The sequence below is a fragment of the Haliotis rubra genome, unplaced genomic scaffold, assembly GCF_003918875.1.
Source record: "Haliotis rubra isolate DU_JTF1 unplaced genomic scaffold, ASM391887v1 Scf1, whole genome shotgun sequence".
NCBI classification, from domain to species: Eukaryota; Metazoa; Mollusca; class Gastropoda; order Lepetellida; family Haliotidae; genus Haliotis; species Haliotis rubra.
The window spans coordinates 8,024,746-8,046,405 of record NW_025764891.1 but is presented as its reverse complement, the minus strand read 5'-3'; the positions used below and the strand labels follow the sequence as shown (position 1 = coordinate 8,046,405).

The window sequence follows — 21,660 nt, the reverse complement described above, 5'->3', positions numbered from 1 at the left end:
TGTACTCCGCGTTATATTTTGAAATATTGCTAAAAGCGGCGTAAAACCATATTCACTCACTTATTACCATGCATATAACAGTAGACGGAGTATATCAATATTTAATTTACTGTGATGTTTCCCCTCAGTTACAGATCTACCCTCAATGCATCAGAAGTGTTACTATGTGTAGTGTTGGTAGACCCGTGTAGCGTATTGATCTATTCTGCAGGGAACGCTGCGTCTATACCAGGGCGTAAACGCACTTGCTCAGACGTTTTTCGTCTGTCAGAGAGCATGGTTCTTCTGATCGGATTATCTTGGTTGCTGAGTTTGGTAGGAGGTAAGATATAGTTACTTTTGAACTGTTACGTATCTTATAACCACCCGTGGAACTCGGGGTTGAGTATATCCCAGTAGGATTCTCATGATGGTAGTTTTTCTTCGGGTAGTCCGACATTGTGGCATTGCACGTCGTGTGTCACTGTAATCAATCTGTTTGGCTCTAATCGAGTAATTTCATGTAACCAAGATTTAACGTGTATATATCTGACGGTTGCAAAAAATAAGAAATGTAAATTAATTTCAACTGTTGTAATTTTAGAAATCGTAAAAGTAACACGTTTATATTTCACGTATAACTGAAACATTTAGAAATATACTGAACTGATAGTGGGGGCGTGGGGTCCTGTGCACAGAGCTCTGGCCCCGATTTCTCGAAACAAACTTAAGTCTGAATTTTGACTTAAGTTAAAGTTTTTACTCAAATTTGAGAAAATGCATTTCGCAGAATGAACTGAAATCGATATTAAACTCAAACATAGTAGACAATTTGAGTTTGGTGGATAGATTACTTAAGTTGTTTGGGCTTTTTTTATTTTAATTATAAAATGCAGTTGAGTTCAGAATTCAGCTGTTTAAAATTGTCAAACTCAGTTTGAAATTTAGTAAAAACTTAAGTTTGTTTCGAGAAATCGAGGCCGGGTTTGGCAGCTTGACTCCTGGGAATTCCTAGGACTTCAGTCCTGACCCACAAAGAAGCACATGTGATACATGTGGTCTCACCTTAGGCAAGTGAGCGTGTTCAAGATTGCCTCTGTTCACCCAGCAGAAAATGGGTACCCGGTGAGATAAGTCACGTGACTATTAACCTTCTGGCGCCTTACAGGCAGCTTGGGTTATCCGGGGTAATAATAATCAGATTCTGATTACAGCGTCCAGTGAGCAACTAAGATGGATACTAGGCGCTATATAAATGCATTATTATTTACAATATTACCCAAAAATATTACCAATTACAGCCCAAACGAATAATAGAAAATCTAGTGCTTAGATAAAGTATATATACGGGAGACCCGAAGGGAATTCCGAGTTAGGCCCTTAGAAAACTAGGAGGCGATTCAGTTGTGTTAAATTAGGTGATACGCCGATTTGGTTGGCATTCCCAACGGCACCCGTCGTGCTCCCCTGCAATATCAAATCAAATGTCAAAGTTTACCGAAAAAACATAGTAAATGCTATATTTTCAAATGGACGTCATCTGTGTGAAATTAAGAGAGTGGACATTTAGGTAAGAAGATGCATGGCACCCCGATAGCACCAAGCGAGGTCCCCTCTTGTCTGATATTTGTTTAAGAGCTATACACATCTGTATTTCTGTCCAGATTGACAAAATTAGCGCAAGGGATTTGACCAATATATACTCTCCCAAGAAAGAAACGCATCATGAAAATAGCAATTTCACGTAGCAATGAATTAAAACGTGATTCATTTTACAAAAGGTTTTGCTCTGTTTATGAGTCCTATGGTGTTTATGTTTTGAAACATCACAACAAAACGCACAATCCGTAAACTACCCGTATTTAACAGCATGATTTTCAATTTCGGCGTGTAGTGTCATAGAATACACAATTCACATGCAATGCACGTGAAAGTTGGGGATCAGATAGTCTAAATGATGGGTATAAAAGGTTGATTGCTGTCTGTCGATTATTCACTGTATTTGGAATATTGTTGACGAACGCAAAATGCCACGTCTAAGTGAAGCCAACCGTCATATCGCCATTGGTTTGCTTGAAGCTGGCCAGTCTCAACGTGCAGTTGCCCAACGCATGAATGTTCACCAAAGCACCATTTCACGGCTCTTGGAGAGATATCGCCGGCAGAATGCGGTAGCAGATGCCCCTCGTAGTGGGCGACCTCGAGCGACCACTGCGGCGCAGGATCGCTACATCCGGGTACATCACCTGCGTCATCGAACAGCTACGGCGACCAGTACCGCTCGACAAATACCCGGATTGTAGAGGCTTTCTGCACAGACCGTCAGGAACAGGTTGAGAGAGGCTGGTTTACGTGCCAGAAGACCTTATTTTGGCCCTGTGCTTCGACAACAACATCGTCGACATCGTGTTCAATGGTGCACCAACGTTCAGGCCTGGAACCTACCGAATTGGCGTAGAATCTGGTTCAGTAATAAATCACAATTTTTATTGGAACGACGCGATGGAAGAATGCGAGTGTACAGACGTCGATGTGAACGTTTCGCCGACGCTTGCGTTCTCCAGGTGGACAGATTCGGCCAGGGCAACCTGACAGCTCAACGGTACTGTGACGAAATCCTACGCCCACACCTTTTTCCAATCATTGATCGCCAGAGGGAGTTGTTTCAGCAGGACAATGCCAGGCCCCACACAGCACGTCACACTAGAGACTTCCTCCAGACCCACAACATCAATGTGCTCCACTGGCCCTCAAGATCACCGGACTTAAACCCGATCGAACATCTGTGGGATGCCCTGAACAGACGGGTCCGACGCCGTAACCCTCAGCCCCAGACACTTCAGCAACTCGCACAGGCACTACAGGCAGAGTGGCCTGCGATTGGGCAACACGAGATTCTGAGACTTATTCGTTCGATGCCGAGTCGATGCCGTGCAGTTCTGGATGCCCACGGTGGTCACACGAGGTATTGACTTCCGCGCCACCACACGTCTCCATGTGACACTCAAACTGACTTTCCTCGAGTTGGTGCCAAAGACGGATAAGTCTGCATTCCCAGTGTGCAATTTCGCTATATTTCATGGACTCATAAAGCCTACAAGATGTTTCAAAATAAACATAAAAATACAGTTGAAATTCCTATATGCGTTTCTTTTTTGGGAGAGTATATTTAACATATCAATAAGCTTCAACTACACCGATGATCTGATATGGTTCAATAACCTAACCTAACCCTCGCTAGAGTAAACAAAAAAATGGCGATCAAGCGATCTTAGCGTTAAGATCAGTATAACTCCTATACCTTAAAGGTCACATGCAACGTAAAACACAACTTTCCAGATTCTGATACCTTTCGGTATGGACTTACAGTAACAAATGATCAAAAATGCAAATTCAACTTATAAAGTTGAAAAATAACGCGATGAAAAAAACCCCGCGAAATCGGAGTTCAAACGATTCACCCCAGCTGGGTCTAATACCCATCTAAGCTCTAAGATTGTTTTGTACAACGGTCTCCAGCACTGGAACTGAAACTGACAAGTTATCTTATCTATGTAAAAAGCGTTAGAATACCTTATGTAGAATGACATCAAATGTTTCTTTCAGAACACTTAAAATGGCATATTGAACACTTGCTCGTGATATCGTCCGAACTGTAGAATCGACCCGTGCGAATTTAGAGAGAAGTTAGCCGCTTCCATTCAAACAATTATTTACTCTGAAACCATTTACGTTTACCTTATTTATCACAATGATAACTGATGTTGAAATTATATGATGGCATGGGCCATACCAAATAGGTGTCATTAGTATCAGTTCCGATATCATTCCCCGTGAAAATCTTCTTCAGTATCCCATGCTTGTCTTAAGAAGCGACTAACGGGATCGGGTGGTCAGGTTCCCTGACTTGGTTGACACATGGCATCATATCCCCATTGCCTAAATCGATGCTCATGTTGTTGATCACTGGATTATCTGGTCCAGACTGATTATTTACAGACCTCAGCCATATAGATGGAATATTGCTGAGTGCGGCTTTATACAAACAACAACAACAAAAAAGAACCACACACTCCAAAAGTTCCGATGAATTTATTTAGATCATTGAATTTTCGGTACATTTTGACAGCAACGTGATCGGCAAGATTCAGGAAAAGCAGACTAAATATGCGGACCTCGCCTTTGAAATGCCTCGCTTGCATCTCAAGTACACTGTCGTCAGACTCCCCATTGTTCTCGGTGCCTTTGGTTTGGTACCTCCTGATCTCTTGGCACAGATCAGGAGAGTGCCCGGGTTCTCCACCGGGAGCATATCCCTTGTGACACTCTGGGTAATGCAAAAGACTGCAGTGTTCGGGAGTCTACATATTCTCCGGAAGGTTCTTGGTGGGTTCGACTAGGCAGCGTTTCCTGGGAGAAGTCCCATTCGCTGTCTGGGCTGCGTGTAGAGAGGGCAATGGCCCTGAGCTCATGGTGAGCCTTACCAGCCTGACTGCCAGGATCACACGAACTCTCTCTGCTGCATTTTCATCTTAATCTGTAAAACAAAATAATATATATTTATTAACAATGCGGAAACTGTCGTGCACAGAAAACTAAGATAATACACTCTTTAAAAAAAAGAAACGCATAGGTGATTTTGAGAATATTGGACTCATGTAGCTGCGTCAAAAATAAAACACATACACCATTTCTTTCAAAACGCCATCTCTGTGTGATTGGGAACAGTTTCAGAGCCAAAACGTGGCAATTTTAACTTTCCCCCTTGTTTTAGAACTGTTTGAATAAATATTCGCCAAAACTTCGCCAAGAAAACATGCAAAGCAAAATGCACGTGCAAATAAGCGGAAAATCATGTCTTATCGATCTCTATAAAAGGCAAACGTTGTGTTTAATTTTGTTATTCGTTTAAACTTTTGTCTGGAAAAGAGGAAATCATCAGGATATGAGTGCCGCCAACTGAAACATTTCCGACCAAACCGTCAGGAATCGGGACTCGACCAAGAAGGCCAGTTGTCAGCCTTGATTTGAGAGACTTCTACACGCCTGCGGGCGTGTCGTAGAGTCCGGAACTGGAACTGGAGCCGAGTCTGGTTCAGTGATGAATCACAATTTCTTCTTCACCGTCGAGATGGAAGATGAGATGGAGAAATGTATGTTTGGTCCCTAATTGCATTCAGCATGTCGACAGATTTGGGGGAGGAGGTGTCGTGGTGGAGGGTGCGATATCCAGCACATAAAGATCTGATTTAGTGGTGGTTCAGGGGAGTTTGACAGCAAAGCTGTACATCAACGAAGTCCTTGCACGTCACACGCCAACAGAAGTTGTTCCAGCACGACAATGCTACTTCACATACAGCACGCTCCGCTACCTTGCCAATGCTAACGTCAGTGTCTTACCATGGCCTTCCCGATCACCAGACCTAAACCGGATAGAACACCTATGAGATGAACTCGATCGACGTGTACGTCAACGTCAAAACACTCCTCAGACACTTCCACAACTGGCCATCGCATGGCTGCAAGAGTGGGGAAGAATTCCGTAAGAGCAACTTTGTCGACTTATCCAGTGCCGAGCAGTAATTGCTGCCAATGGTGGCCAGACAGAGTACTAAATGTGACGCCATTATGTGGACAGAAACACCACAATAAAGGCTGCTGTTGTGTTGGCGAACCCTTAATGAAATATCTTCTAAAAATGGCTTATGCGTTGCCCATTCACAAAAATATGCCTAAAATGGAACTTTTCAGCAGTACTCCTGCGTTGCGACCGCCTCCGTGGTGTAGTGGTTAGAGCGTCCGCCCCGAGAGCGGAAGGTCGCGGGGGTCCATCCCCGGCCGCGTCATACCAAAACACGTCAAATTATGGTACTTGTTGTCCCTGCCTGGTGCTCGGCATTAATGGGTACAAGGTCTGGTCAGTATAATGTTTCTGAGTGGGGTATTCATGCTTAACTGCGGTATGGTATCTCAGTGAGCTGGCACTATAAAACCATCTTTATTCTGGGCTAGTACAAGCAACCACACATACACACGCATGCACGTCGTCATATGACCGAAACATTTCACCCCACCTGCCGTGCGACGGCGGCCTGTAAACAAATCAGACAATCAAGTGAATGATGGACCGGAAAATCTAGTTAGAAAATTTGGAATTACGACTGCTCTCGTCAACGTAATTATAAGCAAGAAAATTGGACCTGTATGTAAATTATTAGACAGAGACTGGTTGTATTATTTCTCCCATGGGTACCTAAAAAAGCATAGTCATGATATTATAAATGCTTAAAATCGAACGGTGCTCGCCTAACAGCTGATATTGCAAATAGTTGTAAAGACAGCAATGTAATATCCTGTTCAATTTTCAGAAGATCGTACAGGTGTTACCATTCTTTTCAAAAGCAATTAAATATTGTTATCATGTAGCTACGATAACACGAACATGATGCCTCGTAACCCGCCATTGAACAGAGGAACAAAACGCTATGTTTCCATACAAACAATTTCTACTTCACCTGTATTTGTTAGTGTGCGTGTAGATACATTCATGATCAATTAAAGTAATAAATGTAGTTTTATAACAATAGAGATATACCAAAAGGAATTTCCACAACATGTTTTATCTGTTGACAGACAAGGGAATTAATGCCTTCATACGCAAAATATGAATTTTTAAACAAAAGCAAATATTGCAAAATATTTTCTTCAACGTTGAACTTTATTTTTTCTGTGTTACTGAACAGAAATGAATATTTCGCTTATGGGGAATTAATGTAACAATCATGTTTACAATCATGTTAACAATCATGTTTATAATGATGATAGTTTGTTAAACAACTTTTTCTGTGATGCATGACAATTTCTGATAGATGAAAAGGTGTTTGGGTATAGGTTATTCATGAACGTCTTGCCTCGTAATATTTATTAACTACCTTTCTAAACTGATACATGTATATTTAGCAATTCATGGGGACACATTCTAGTCAAACAGACTGTTGATGCGGTTATCTCCCAATTGACAGACACCCATTTGACAGACAGTCAGTTGACAGACACTGAACTAGAGGGTTAATTAGGGTAACACCTATGGGTATAATGGAACAGTCCACTGTCTAGTGAGTAGAGCAGGATGAGCCTGAAACAGGTTCGTTACTGAGAAGTTTGATAGTGTGTAAATAGAACTGAAATGATTGAAACATATTATATTCATTCAAGAAAAGGGTTAAGTTATCCAGCTTTGAAAAGCCCTCTCCCAATAATAGGATATGTACAACAGAATTTAAGTGAGAAATCGTTTTGTTTGAGAGAAATAGATATGTACATATTTGAAAACATTCTGATTTTCAGTAATTGACAGACCTGCATGGTCATGTACGATAAGATTAATATCAATCAGTGATGCAAGTTTTAACAATACTTTCTAAATATTGTAACAGTTTGTGTCTTTGAATAGTATACAATAGACATTCAATGAAGTAATGAAAACATTCTCACATCCGTGGCCACATTGACATGATGCGTAATTTTATTTATATTTATTCTACATAAATCATAATTAAGTGTACTCACCATGTATCTTATATCATATGAATAGAATTTAGGTGCACATTTTTCTTTCACATGGATATAAGATTTAAATGATGCAACAGAGTCGCAATTTCCAATAGCTAAGGGAATATTATTCCACCTTTTAACTGCTGATGGAATAAACAGATGATGTTGAGTACCTCAGTCTTGTACATGGTTTGGCTAAAATTATTCCAGTTCTTTAACTCATAACTTGTCTGTTGCCTGCTACAGGTGGGAGTAAATCCTGAAGAAAAACTGGTGTTGTTCTATTTAGTAGGAACTTTAATTTCTGAAATGCTCCAATCATTTTAGATGTCTTTTGACAAAGTTTTCAATATGATGCCGCTGACTCTCGTTAGACGAGAAAGTTAAAACCCAAATGTTTATGAAAAGCAACCGTTTCTATAATGCAGTAATCAAAATTAAAATTAATGTCTTTTCGGTCATCTTTCAAAGTAAATATTATAGCTCCAGTTATTTTTTCTTGTGTTTTTATTTGGCCTATTCCATTATAATGAGTAGGTAACAGGCAGTAGCTAACCTGTGCATGGCAGTAGCTAACCTGTAAATGTTGTTGTTTTAATGCGTCTGCGAACTGACTGTCTGCGTAATGGGAGGACACCGTTGATGCGGGTACAACTACGTGCAGTAAACTTGGACAAACTACTGTGTCCAGTCCAGCCAGCTGTTAAAGGTCACATGAAACCAAAAAAACAAAAACATAATTAAAAAACAATTACCACTTAGTCATGACATATAATATACATTGCTGATTATGAAAAATCAAATAAACAAAATTATAAGCGTACAATCGAAAATCAAAAGTGCAATATTTTGTACTTAGGTTTACTTCCCTCGAAACGAAGCACCCGGGATACCGAGCCCAGTCAGAGCGGGTACGGGTGCACTCAAGTGTAACGAAGCCTTTCTTTGGCTGGTTCATTTGCCGATACATTCAGTGCTCTTGGCAATTGTGTGTGTATAGAGATGTCGGGTTTTGTCAATACATGCTCATTTTTTGTGTATAACATTTTGCAATCAACAGACATCATAACATGTCATGTGTACAAGTATCACACCTGCCTGTCTGTGTAATTACATAATGTGACAGAGACCGAACTCGGGCCATAAATCAATGCGTTTTGTTTATGGTGTATAGCCTGATAGGTGTTAAGTTCAAATTGGTCAATGTGGTCAGTGATCGAAGTTGTGTATTGCATATTGTCATTAGCAGAAAGGCAGGCAGACACATAGGTGTCAATAAAACAGACATTGAGTTTTGTCTGTGACAGAGGCACATCTATATCACAGTTAGACATTCTGACAATTCTGACAACTGCAAGAGTTGTATGAGTTGAGATTGATAATACGATGTTTTGTTGAGACTGACATCCAATGATCGAGGGAAACAATACCAGCGCCTTGAGCATGTACTACAGTCTGTTTGCAGTGAAAACGTACCGATGAATTTAACTTTAAAACGTAAATCAAATAAAGTGAAATTAGAAGTACGAATCCTCATGATTTTACCTTGCCAATTGAACATTTAAATCTCAGAATTTTATTCAACTTAGGATAAATGTTGTTTAACAAACGATCATAGATTCAAATCGCTATTGTTGGTTTGTATTAAAGGGGTATGCACATTAAATGAAACACCGAGAAGTAGGGTTGGTCTAAGTTAACGCTCATCACGTACTGCACGTGCATTTGTATCACTGTTCCAATTACTGCGTTTACTCCCTTGTAATACAAACCAATAATAGCGATTTGAATAATAATTTACTTGATTCTGCAAACAATAGAAATGTGATTTACTTGAATTTACGTATTGCTTGTTTATGGACGTTCTTTGGGATGCGGCGTCTGCAACTGGCGGATCGTGTATTGGCTGGAACTAGCAGCGTACGTGCAGTTACCAATATGTTCGATGTTTCACAGTCTGTGATTAACAAGCTCTGGAACAACCAACAAACCCGAAATGTCGACGATCGTCTCGTTCAGGGTGATCTAGGTCACTGACAAGGTTCAGGTTTAACTGATTCAGGTTCTACAAAATCGAGTTCAGACAGAAAATCGTTTCATCAGGTTACACGTCAGACGAAATCGCCTACATGCAGTTCCTTACCCCGCTCGACGGTCACGCGTTGTACCACCCTTACAAACCGCCAGGGGCGGTGGATGTAGCCTATAGTGGTTAAGGCGTTACGACAAGCATGGGCTGCTGAAGACGAATGAGCCCAGAACCGGTTATAACATCTACTATCATACTTCACTACTAGTAGTAATTTGTTCATATTTGTTCATTATTAGGGACCGTTCATAAATTATGGCTAGGGGGGTGATGATATTTTTACGGAGAAGCGTGTACAATGTGAATGCCACCCCCCACCCCCGACTTTATGTACAAAGTAAGTGACCCCCCTGCATGACATGTACAAAATCAATGAAACCCCCTAATTTTAAGTATGATTCTTTTTAATATTCTTGTTCTTGTGTACAAAATTGCTGAACCCCCCCCCCCCATATCTACAAAATTGATGATCCCCTACCTCCCCGAACAAAATAAATGACAAACAACCCCACTCCTCCCCTTTAAAATCATCATCACCCCCCTAGCCATAAATTATGTACGGTCCCTGATGATAAAACTTTTCCTTGAAATTACTATTTTTAACATGATGTCAAGTCTTAAAAAACCCGGTCATCTATCTTTTAAGAGTACATCTAGTTGCCACAACAAAATGAACTGTGTATGTACATTGATTTCAGATGTATTCCATGCTATTGGTATTATTATGCGTCAATATACAAGCAGGTATATGGAGTCGCGAGTTCAGCTACATGCAATGTTTGTATAATCGATACGAGCAGAAACGAACTCCGAATTGCTTCGTTTAAACGACTTTTAACTCAGAATTAAAGTACATATTGTTTCAAAGATATATCTATTTTAGGATGTTTAAAACCGAATTTCAGTCAATATGTCCTTCCAAATTTAGTAAGTGTAAATATTTGATATTACATGTGCAGTTAACGAATTATTGGACACACGTTAAACATAATATGCAAAATAAATATATGAATTAAAATAAATATTCAAAGCTTTGAAACGGACGAAATTTTTTTATAGCAAATCACCTGAATAGATATACCGTGTCCCTGATGACGTGAAATATCCCAAATTATCAATTATTTTTCGATGGTTTATATTGATTTTGTGCTGAAAATTTCACACTGTACGTCCATTTCAATTATTCGAAAAAAGCAATTATCAAAGGTAGTCTCTGTTCGATCTAAGAACATCTGGTAAAATGTGAATTTCAGTGTTATTAAAACATATATTCTACATTGTAACATTGTAATTGAGGTATTGTTACGAATCGGTTGATTTGTAATATACCTCTATTTCAATGTCATTTGATATTGTAACAATTACAGCTAGAAAGGAAAGACTGTTATTGTCCATCCCTAAATAGTGAGTGAGTGAATATGGTTTTCGCCATCAAGACGTGAGAAACCAGAAAAAAATGGGCTTCACACATTGTACCCATGTGGGGTATAGAACCTAGGTCTTCAGCGTGACGACCGGACGCTTTAACCCATTCAGGTACCCCACCACCCCATCATTTGTAAAGTAGTTAAACTTGGAGTGTATGTAAAATAATTAACAACCATTGTAAATCTTCTTTACATCGATACCACAGAACAAACCAATAATCTAAACGTCTCTCCGTTTGTTTTGAAACCCCGCTCCGAATTCCATGGCGAAATGTTCATCAATTCTGTGTAGATGTGCAGTTTTTAGTACAAGTTTTAGTATATATGATAGCTATATGTTGCTAACCTTTCGTCAATAATGGTATTCATTATTTTCACATAAAAAGGCTTATTTGGGCGTACATGGAATTCAACCTGGTTTATTTTTTGAGGTTAGTGAATTGTCGCTTCAAAAAATATTCATTTATTTGTCAGGATGACATGTAATAAATATACTGTGTATAATAGTACGTTGATATCGTTTTTGCCAAGTTCCTCACTCTGAGAGGAATAAGTCTCTCCGGATTATTCGGATTTTTTTTGCATTGATATGGTCTGAATAGCGAGTTATGGAATTAAGTCGAAAGTTATCATTTTCTTCTAAACGGTTTTAATTAAAAACGTGGGTGAATGGTATTACTTGGTAGGACTATCAACTACAAATACTGTAAATAATCGAATCTTGATAACACCAACAGAAACAATGACAGCGGCAACGATCGACGCGATGCCACAATCCATAGAGAAAACATCATTACAAACCGCTTCTCTTTCGTCACATCTGGGGATGTCGTGATAAATGGATGTTACGGAAGCCTATTGGGGCCATTGTTATTTCTTACAATTCCGAAAAACATTATAGACCCTGCATGGCCCTTAAAGGCTTCCGTATAATGTTTGTTGATAATAATGCTTCTTTATTATTCGTGTGTTCTAGTGATCGATAGCCAGACGCAGCTGACGACGATAAAGCTATTCAAAGCACAGAAGACATGGAACGATGCACTTCAGTTCTGTTCAGGAAAATCCATGAATCTCTTGGAGGTCAGAACCAAGGCCAAGGCTGACGCTCTCGATTGGATAAGCATCAACACTTTGGTTTGGCAAAACAAATTGTAAGTAAAAGGATATAAAGAGCAACGAAACTTTTCACTAGTTCTATTTAGTTTACTATTATGTCATGCAATTTAATTGAAATGGACCGAGCGTGACTCAAGGTTGAATCTATGAACCATCCTAAATAATGAGTGAGTGAGTTTAGTTTTACGACGCACTCTGCAATATTCCCGCTATATGGCTGCGGTCTGTAAATAATCGAGTTTAGACCAGACAATACAGTGATCAACAGCATGAGCAATTGGAATACGATGACATGTGTCAACGAAGTCAGCGAGCCTGACCACCCGATCCCGTTAGTCGCCATTTTTCACGGGTCCATCCTAGATAAAGCCAGTGTTAATTGAACCGTTCCATTACAACAATACCCTTTAACCAGTAGTCATGATGTAAAACTTCGTTTCGGATGATCTTCACGATTTCGGTCTCTCTCATTCAAAGTGAAAATATATTGTATGTCATTCGAATCTGACTCACAGCAAAGCTATAGTAGAGACCTAGTCCAGGGCCCACGCATCATAATTGAATGACATCATACTTCCCCTGAGTATAGAGGATGGTCGGGGGACCGTCTTGACAACTATTTTGCAAATAGAGCCTCGTATATTTCCGGGTGAATATTTGGTCGTAATATAACTATTGAATCATTACTGCACCGCTGTTTTATACGACATCCATCATGCTTGTCGAGATGTATACCAGTAAATCTGATACAGGTTTCGAGAAGATGACTCAAGTTCTTCCCTGTAAAAGCTATGAACGTATTATTAATGGATACTTAAATGTGGAGTGAGTGAGTGAGTTTAATTTTACGCCGCACCCAGGAATATTCCAGCTATATGGCGGCGGTCTGTAAATAATCAAGTCTGGACCAGACAATCCAGTGATCAACAGCATGAGCATCGATCTGCGCAACTGGGAACCGATGTCATGTGTCAACTAAGTCAGCGAGCCTGACCACCCGATCCCGTTAGTCGCCTCTTACGACAAGATCAATATTCTAACCCGGACCTTCACGGGTGATACTTAAATGGTCTTCAGACATTATTACAGATAAAGCATAAAACAACAATAGAGTCCACTTTAAAATCATATACAGGTATTTATGAATCACAAACACGTGCAAAGGCAAGCCAAGTGTCAATCTAACAAACGGTACAAGTCAGAATAGGAAATTCGATATTTTTGTCACAAATCCGTCAGTTTTGGATAGGAACTAAAGTAGTCCCTCTCATATCATTTGATGACATAAATGACTGTCAGTATTTGTAATTGTATTTCTTCGATATCTCTGCGAGCAATTTACAAATAAAGTGTAATCCCAAATATAACATATGTTACAATATTCTGGTGGTCAACATGAGACGAATACTCGCTCTGCGCCCGATGGTTGTTAAGAAGAAGTTTACAATTTGCATTCCTTAGAATACATATTTGCTTTTCCAACAGTTTTTTCGGTCAGCGTATCAAACGACAACTATGACAACAACCTTTGACTTCGCCAAGGTCCAGTGAAAGACTACTGGAAACGTACTGAATCGTTTATTTCCATATTGTGTTTATTAACCGTCCCGTCAACGTAACCGGATCATTAAGTGCCCTACCGCTTCCTAGGTTCTTGTATGGTTGACTGTAGAAATGTTGATCGGTCTGTTGCTACAACAACATCCACTATTTATAAACGCTTATGAGTCCCTTTCCCTTTCAACACAACATCACAAGGGAAATAACGCGTTTCTGTCATTGATACACACCAAACATAATTACGATTCATTAGGCATACCAGGCACAGGCAATATGAATAATGTTTGTACTTTGTTCAACGGTTTGACTGTACCCTAACGCCGCAATATGACGGCGATCCGTAAATAATCGAGTCTAGACCAGACAATCCAGTGACTGGCCTCATGAGCAGTTAAACGCAATTAGGATATGATGACATGTGAGCGAGTGAGTCAGTGAGTGAGCCTGACCACCCGATACCGTTAGTCTCCGCTTACCACAAGCGTGGGTAGTTGAAGACCCATTCTAACACGGACCTTCACGGGTCACACGATGGAGAGAGTGAGTGAGCATTGCTTTCAGCAATATACTAGCGATATCAAGGCTGAGGACTTTGGCGTGACGAGAAACGCTTTATCCACTAGGTACCCACCGTCCCTAACATACAATGGAACAGTACCCGTTGTAGCAGTAATACCAGATACTTACGTATTCATTTTCATGACTAAATAATTCGCGTTGAAAGCAAGTGGTATATTCCGAAATCCGGGCCCCCTCAAACTTTCAATAGGACTCTCAAGCGATGTTACCCATTCAAGAAAAGTGAAGAAAAAAACAGACCCACACACACATCAACAGACGCACTCCCGCTCGCACGCACGCACGCAGCGAACAGAACCCCATGGATATAATTTCGAATCCCAGGTTATAGTTCACGCGAAAGTGAGTTTAATCAAATGAGAAATCGTCTGAGATTTTTCCCCCATGTCGAATTATTAGTCATTTCATTGATCGTCAAAGTTCCAGAACAGTTGTTCTCTACATGTAATGAAATGTTTCTTTAAAAGCAAAGATGTTATTTCGAACTTGCATCACTAAATATAAAGGCCATCATACATGTATAACAATGTTATTCCAGCCAGGATAGCTGGATAGGCCTACACGACCCCGACTCCTCCACGAAGTTCGGCTACAGCTGGGCCGAGGGATGTACGCCGCACGGTCAAGAAGGGACGTCCTGGAGTGACTGGTACACCAATGAACCTCTTAACTACAATTCCAACAAGTGCGTGAAAATTGTGAAAGAGGGATCTGTATTTGCCTGGAGGGCAGAGTCTTGCAATCAGAAGAAAATGGTATTCTGCGAGTCGGTCGGAGGTAAACTGAATTGAAATACATTACCAAGACACTGTTTATCACCAATGCTGAAGAGGTCGTTGTCGACACGGGTGCAACAGATGTGTACGTTTCTATATTATGTATACAGAAATGTACACTAGCCACAGTCAGAATGCAAAAACGTGCCCTAGGATGATTCCATTCAACATTGTTCCGTCTTTCTGTCGGAACTGTCATACATTTGCATGAGATGCGATATGTAAGAAACATACACTGTAACGTATGGAATCCGAGTAGGGACATTGTCGCTCTGTCGCATTGTCGCCCTCTCAAAAACAAGTAAAGTGAGGCAAAATAAACCAAAACGCGACAACGCGACATTTCGACCATTTGTCGCGTTGTCGCGATGTCGCGTGTCGTGTTTTGGTTAATTTTGCTTGTATTTGAAAGGGCGACAATGCGACAACGCGACAATGTCCCTTCCAGGATTCCATAGTAACGAGCATACATTGTAACGAATAACTCGCGGTGTAAAATACCACTCGCAATCAGTTGAACGAGAACAACCGTATACTTCTCGGTTTTGGTTGGCGGAATATGGACTCGTCCGTCATTTAGGGTACTAGGTACGTGTCTGTGTTGTTACTTTGTTTAGCGTACATTTCTGCACACAGAAGCGCACATTTAGGGTACTAGGTACGTTTCTTTGTTGTTACTTTGTTTAGGGTACATTTCTGCACACAGAAGCGCACATTTAGGGTACTAGGTACGTTTCTGTGTTGTTACTTTGTTTAGGGTACATTTCTGCACACAGAAGCGCACATTTAGGGTACTAGGTACGTTTCTGTGTTGTTACTTTGTTTAGCGTACATTTCTGCACACAGAAGCGCACATTTAGGTATTACTAGGTACGTTTCTGTGTTGTTACTTTGTTTAGGGTACATTTCTGCACACAGAAGCGCACATTTAGGGTACTAGGTACGTTTCTGTGTTGTTACTTTGTTTAGGGTACATTTCTGCACACAGAAGCGCACATTTAGGGTACTAGGTACGTTTCTGTGTTGTTACTTTGTTTAGGGTACATTTCTGCACACAGAAGCGCACATTTAGGGTACTAGGTACGTTTCTGTGTTGTTACTTTGTTTAGGGTACATTTCTGCACACAGAAGCGCACATTTAGGGTACTAGGTACGTTTCTGTGTTGTTACTTTGTTTAGGGTACATTTCTGCACACAGAAGCGCACATTTAGGGTACTAGGTACGTTTCTGTGTTGTTACTTTGTTTAGGGTACATTTCTGCACACAGAAACGCACATTTAGGGTACTAGGTACGTTTCCGTGTTGTTACTTTGTTTAGGGTACATTTCTGCACACAGAAGCGCACATTTAGGGTACTAGGTACGTTTCTTTGTTGTTACTTTGTTTAGGGTACATTTCTGCACACAGAAGCGCACCTTTGGGTACTGTAGTCCCTGTGCCGACAAAGACCCCTTCAGCACCAGTACCATTAACAAAGAATCCAGGAATGTCCATTTGTTGTACCAACATCTGACATACAGGCAGTTTGGTTTGGTTGGCGTTAAACGCCGCACTCAGTAATATTCCAGCTATATGGCGGAATTATCTATATTCCTTTCAGGTAATTGCACTTTTCATCGACAAAACCAGGATGTGTCTATCAGCGTATTAGCGACCGTCTCCAAGTCAGATATTTTGAACCTCCAAGCCTGCCAGTTCAAATGTTCCATCTACAAAGACGCATCAGTGGAGTGCTGGGGAGTAACCTTTGCTTCGTCGTGTGTATTCCACGTTGCCAGTGGTCCGATTCCGCTAGGCAGTCCTTTGGATTCGTCAACCTTTTACGCCAAGAAATGTTTTGTTGGTGAGTTCACAAGCATAAACACATTTTTAGTGACAGTTTATTGAAGCCAGAGTGAGTGAGTGAGTGACTTTAGTTTTACGCCGCTGTTAGCATTGTTACAGCAATATCACGGCGGGGGACACCAGAAATGGGCTTCAAACATTGTACCCATGTGGGAAATCGAACCCGGGTCTTCACGTGGCGAGCGAAAATATGCCGTTTGAAAAATGTTAAAGATGAGACAGCCTTCGCATTGATAATAATACAATTTTATCTTTTCCTTCGTTCTCAAGCTTGCATATTTACTTGGTTGGTAATATTTGTCGTGATGGGGACATGGGTAGCAAGTAGCAGGATGCTGAACTCTACCGAGTCCCTGAGTGTATTCCGGGTTCGAATCGGTGCCCGGGAACCTAGACTTGTCGCAGTGAGCAACTAAAGGGATTGAGTATTGGAACGCTGACTTGACTGACTGCGTATCAATTTATTTTTTAACTACAGTCGAAATTCAGTGCCACAAGTATCGAGTCTCAAATAGAAAGAACCGCCTCACAGTAAAACCACTGAATTGATCTTCAGTAACCCATGCTTGTCGTAAGAGGCGACTAACGGGATCGGGTGGTCAGTCTCGTTGACTTGGTTGACACATGTCATCGTATCCCAATTGCAATGGTTTATTCACTGGCTTGTTTGGTCCACCATATAGCTGGAATATTGCTGAATGCGGCGTAAAAGTGAACTCACTCATTCACATTTGTATACTTCCACGTTTACCACGTCATGCTGTCAGCGAAATACTGATAAGAGTGACGTTACATCAAATGTCATCGTACCATTGTTGATGCCTATAGAATGCATCTGCCAATATTACAGCCTCCTCCAACAAACTTTTGATTTTGATATGTTTATGCTTCCAGGGGCTTACGATGGCACCGATGATCAGAACAGCCCTGACACCAGATCTGACCCCGGTACTGACTGCATTGCAGGACAAGGTAACACCATGCTTGAACTGCTACATGCTTGGACAGTCGGAGTCATTCGTGTTCGTTGCGATTCTCATTTGTGTAACACCTCGAGAATGCGAATTCATAATTCTTCATGATTAGGTACACCTAACAGAATACCGGATACCTACCAGCAATATTGTTTAGTGTCATGTCATCCTAATGCTAACCCTAACCCTAACCCTAACCCTAAACCTTACCCTAACCCTAACCCTTACCCTTACCCTAACCCTAAACCTTACCCTAACCCTCATCCTAAACCTTATCCTAACCCTAACCCTTACCCTAACCGTAACCCTTAAACCTAACCCTAAACCTTACTCTAACCCTAAACCTTACCCTAAACCTAACCCTAAACCTTACCCTAACCCTAACCCTTACCCTAACCCTAAACCTTACCCTAACCCTCATCCTAAACCTTATCCTAACCCTAACCCTTACCCTAACCGTAACCCTTAAACCTAACCCTAAACCTTACTCTAACCCTAAACCTTACCCTAACCCTAACCCTAACCCTAAACCTTACCCTAACCCTAACCCTAAACCTTACCCTAACCCTACACCTTACCCTCAACCTAACCCTAAACCTTACCCTAACCCTTACCCTAAACCTAACCCTAAACCTACCCTAACCCTAACCCTAACCCTAAGTAACTCGCGTGCTTTCAAAGATGGCGGAAGGTATCCGGTATTCTGTAGTCTTACCCATGATTAAATGGCTGTCTCTATTACAGCAATGGCTGAACTGGCTACGACCACTACCACTACGACAACTACAACTTCAACAACGACCACTACAACTACTACTACTACTCCAACAACGACCACTACAACTACTACTCCAACAACGACCACTACAACTACTACTCCAACACCGACCACTACATCTACTACTCCAACAACGACCAGTACTACTACAACTCCAACAACGACCACTACAACTACTACTCCAACAACGACCACTACAACTACTACTCCAACAACGACCAGTACTACTACAATTCCAACAACGACCACCACAGCTACTACTCCAACAACGACCAGTACGACTACAACTCCAACAACGACCAGTACGACTACAACTCCAACAACAAACACTATCCCGACAACTTTAACTACTGTAACTACCATTCCAACGACTGTCACTCCTGCCACTACAACTGGTACATCTACTACACCAACAACGACTGTCGCTCCGACCGCTGCTGCCGGTACAACTACGACTCCAACACCAACCGCCACTCCTACCACTACAACTGGTACATCTGCTACGCCAGTAACGACTGTCGCTCTGACCGCTGCTTCCGGTACAACTACTATTCAAACAACAACCGCCACTCCGCCAACATCTACCCCATCAGCTACCAGCACTTCAGCAGTCACGTCTTTGACTACTACTACTACACCTATACCGACCAGTACGTCTGCAGCAACAGCAGCCACCAGTTCAGTCATCACCAGTGTGGCAACTAATACTCCTACTCCATCTACAGTAGCAACAGGGGCGCCATCTGTATCGCAAACAGCAGCGACGACTACAACAGCTAATGGGCTTACAGTGAACTCTACCACACAGTCTTTTGCTGGTATGCAGTCTTTTTACAGAACAAAATACATCTCGATAGTTGAATTAACTGAGTTCGTTTTGACTTTGGGAGGGGGTCTGGGGAAGGGGGGCAGGGCTATTTTAAATGTCATATTTATATTGGTTTGTTATTAAAATAACCAAAAACGTCAAGTTTGGTTATTTTCATAATAAACGAATGAATCGATTGTGCAAAAGTGCTGAGGGTGGTAGGGTAGCCAAGTGGTTAAAGCGTTTGCTCACCACACAAAAGATCCGGGTTCGATTCCCCACATGGGTACAATGCGTGAAGCACAGGCAGAAGATGTATCTTGTTTTCATGTTTGTCCAGCTCTTAAATGGGGGCGGTGGGGTAGCCTAGTGGTTACAGGGTTCGCTCGTCGTAATATTGCTGGAATATTATTAAAAGCGGGGTAAAACTTAATTTACTCACTCAAAAGTGCTGAGTAAATACAAAGTTTTTATGTACACAGTTCGGAAAATTGCCCTTACAAATCAAATAAATTCTCCTGAAGTTGCATTGTTGATGTACTGGTATATTATGGATATACCGGATTTGTAATACTTTTTTATCGAGCTCAAGTGTGTATCATTGTAAAGAAGACAATATTTACTGTCTCCAATGTAGTAGATCCACATCAATTTCTATCGTGTAAGGTGATCCAAGATAAATTTCTCACGTTATTCAACTTTCCACCTAAAGGCATGTAAGTGACTGAGTGAGTAGATTTACGCCGCTTTCAGCAATATTCCAGCAATATTACGACGAGCGACCCCTGTAACCACTAGGCTACCCCACCGCCCCCATTTAAGAGTTGGACAAACATGAAAACAAGATACATCTTCTGCCTGTGTTATTTAAGACTACATCTTGCCCCTTCATCAGGTGGCCTTTCACTTGATGGAGAGGCGACCCTGAAATGTTACAAGTAATAAAGATGTTGTTTTCATACAGCTGTAATCTTATCAAAGATCATGTTCTATCTCGAACTTTTCGATCATTGCATTTGTTGTCTATGCCAAAATCCTACTCCAGCTTCCATAGTGACAGGAACTTCTCAAAAGGTTTGAGATTCCCCTTATTAGATTAGATATTCTCAGAAACATTCAAGAACTGTCAGACTTTTAGTCTGGCTTGAAAACCCACTTCCCCAGATTGGCACACAACTCAATACCAGCAATGGGCTTGGGACCTTCGGCGTGACGAGCGAACACTTTAACCACTAGGCTACCCCACCGCCCCTCGGGCAAAGAACGCCTATGTGTGTGAGTGGGTGCTTCCGGCGGGATCATCTGATTGGCTGGTTGCAAGCCGACGTCACATGACAGTGCTCTACTGTGAGGTGTCAGAAAATCTATACTTCCTCTTTATGCGTATCGTGTGAATGGGTGATGTTACCAGTAAGACTGGGCATGCCTGTCATTTGCGCGAACACCTCATACTGATTTTCAGTGATTCTTTCATACAATTTTCATTATTCTTTTGCCTTTTATGCTCAGTAGAATCTGTTTCGGTAAATATTCGAGAAGGCTTGTTATCCAGCGTTGACGTTTTAAATTCGGTTACTATAAAGCAGACATAGACATGATAGTACCGTACCCATTCTTACAATTGTCTTTTTGTCACAGACGCCTGGGGTCTGCTGGGATATGACATCTGTTCCTGCAATTGCAACTCGACTGACAACAAAACCCTTGAGGAGAAAATTGAAGAAATTGTTTTATTTTTAACTGTCGACAAATCAAAAACATCCAAGAGTATTCGCAAGAGAATCAGTGTCCCAGACAACAGACCGAGTGCTCAAAACATCGGATTTCTGGGTATCGCGGTTCTAGTTGCCACAGGTGGACTCTTTCTTGTGGCCGATTCCACGTACATTTTCCAAATTTTCAAATTTATATGCAGAAAGAAAAGAGGACCTGGCTAATGTATGTCCTTACGGTACTAGACCGCCTCCGTGGTGTAGTGGTTAGAGCGTCCGCCCGGAGAGCGGAAGGTCGCGGGTTCGATCCCCGACCGCGTCATACCAAAAGACGTTAAAATATGTTACTTGTTGGTCCCTGCCTGGCGCTCGGCATTAATGGGTACAGCAAGAACTGGTCGGCTCGGAGTCAGTATAATGTGTCTGAGTGGGGTATTCATGCTTCACTGCGGCATGGTA

The 21,660-nt window shown here is 41.3% G+C and overlaps 1 protein-coding gene across 1 annotated transcript; it reads left to right on the top strand.

The window, feature by feature from the left end:
- Window positions 1–240: 240 nt before the first annotated feature.
- On the top strand, window positions 241–21,434 carry LOC124285492 (mucin-5AC-like). The gene is made up of 8 exons (XM_046721769.1): window positions 241–322; window positions 12,026–12,203; window positions 14,846–15,084; window positions 16,685–16,927; window positions 17,824–17,901; window positions 18,648–19,260; window positions 19,306–19,499; window positions 21,128–21,434. Exons 1-8 carry the CDS (start codon window positions 277–279, stop codon window positions 21,424–21,426), a joined length of 1,890 nt encoding a protein of 629 aa, XP_046577725.1. The 5' UTR covers window positions 241–276; the 3' UTR covers window positions 21,427–21,434.
- The last annotated feature ends 226 nt before the right edge of the window (window positions 21,435–21,660 follow it).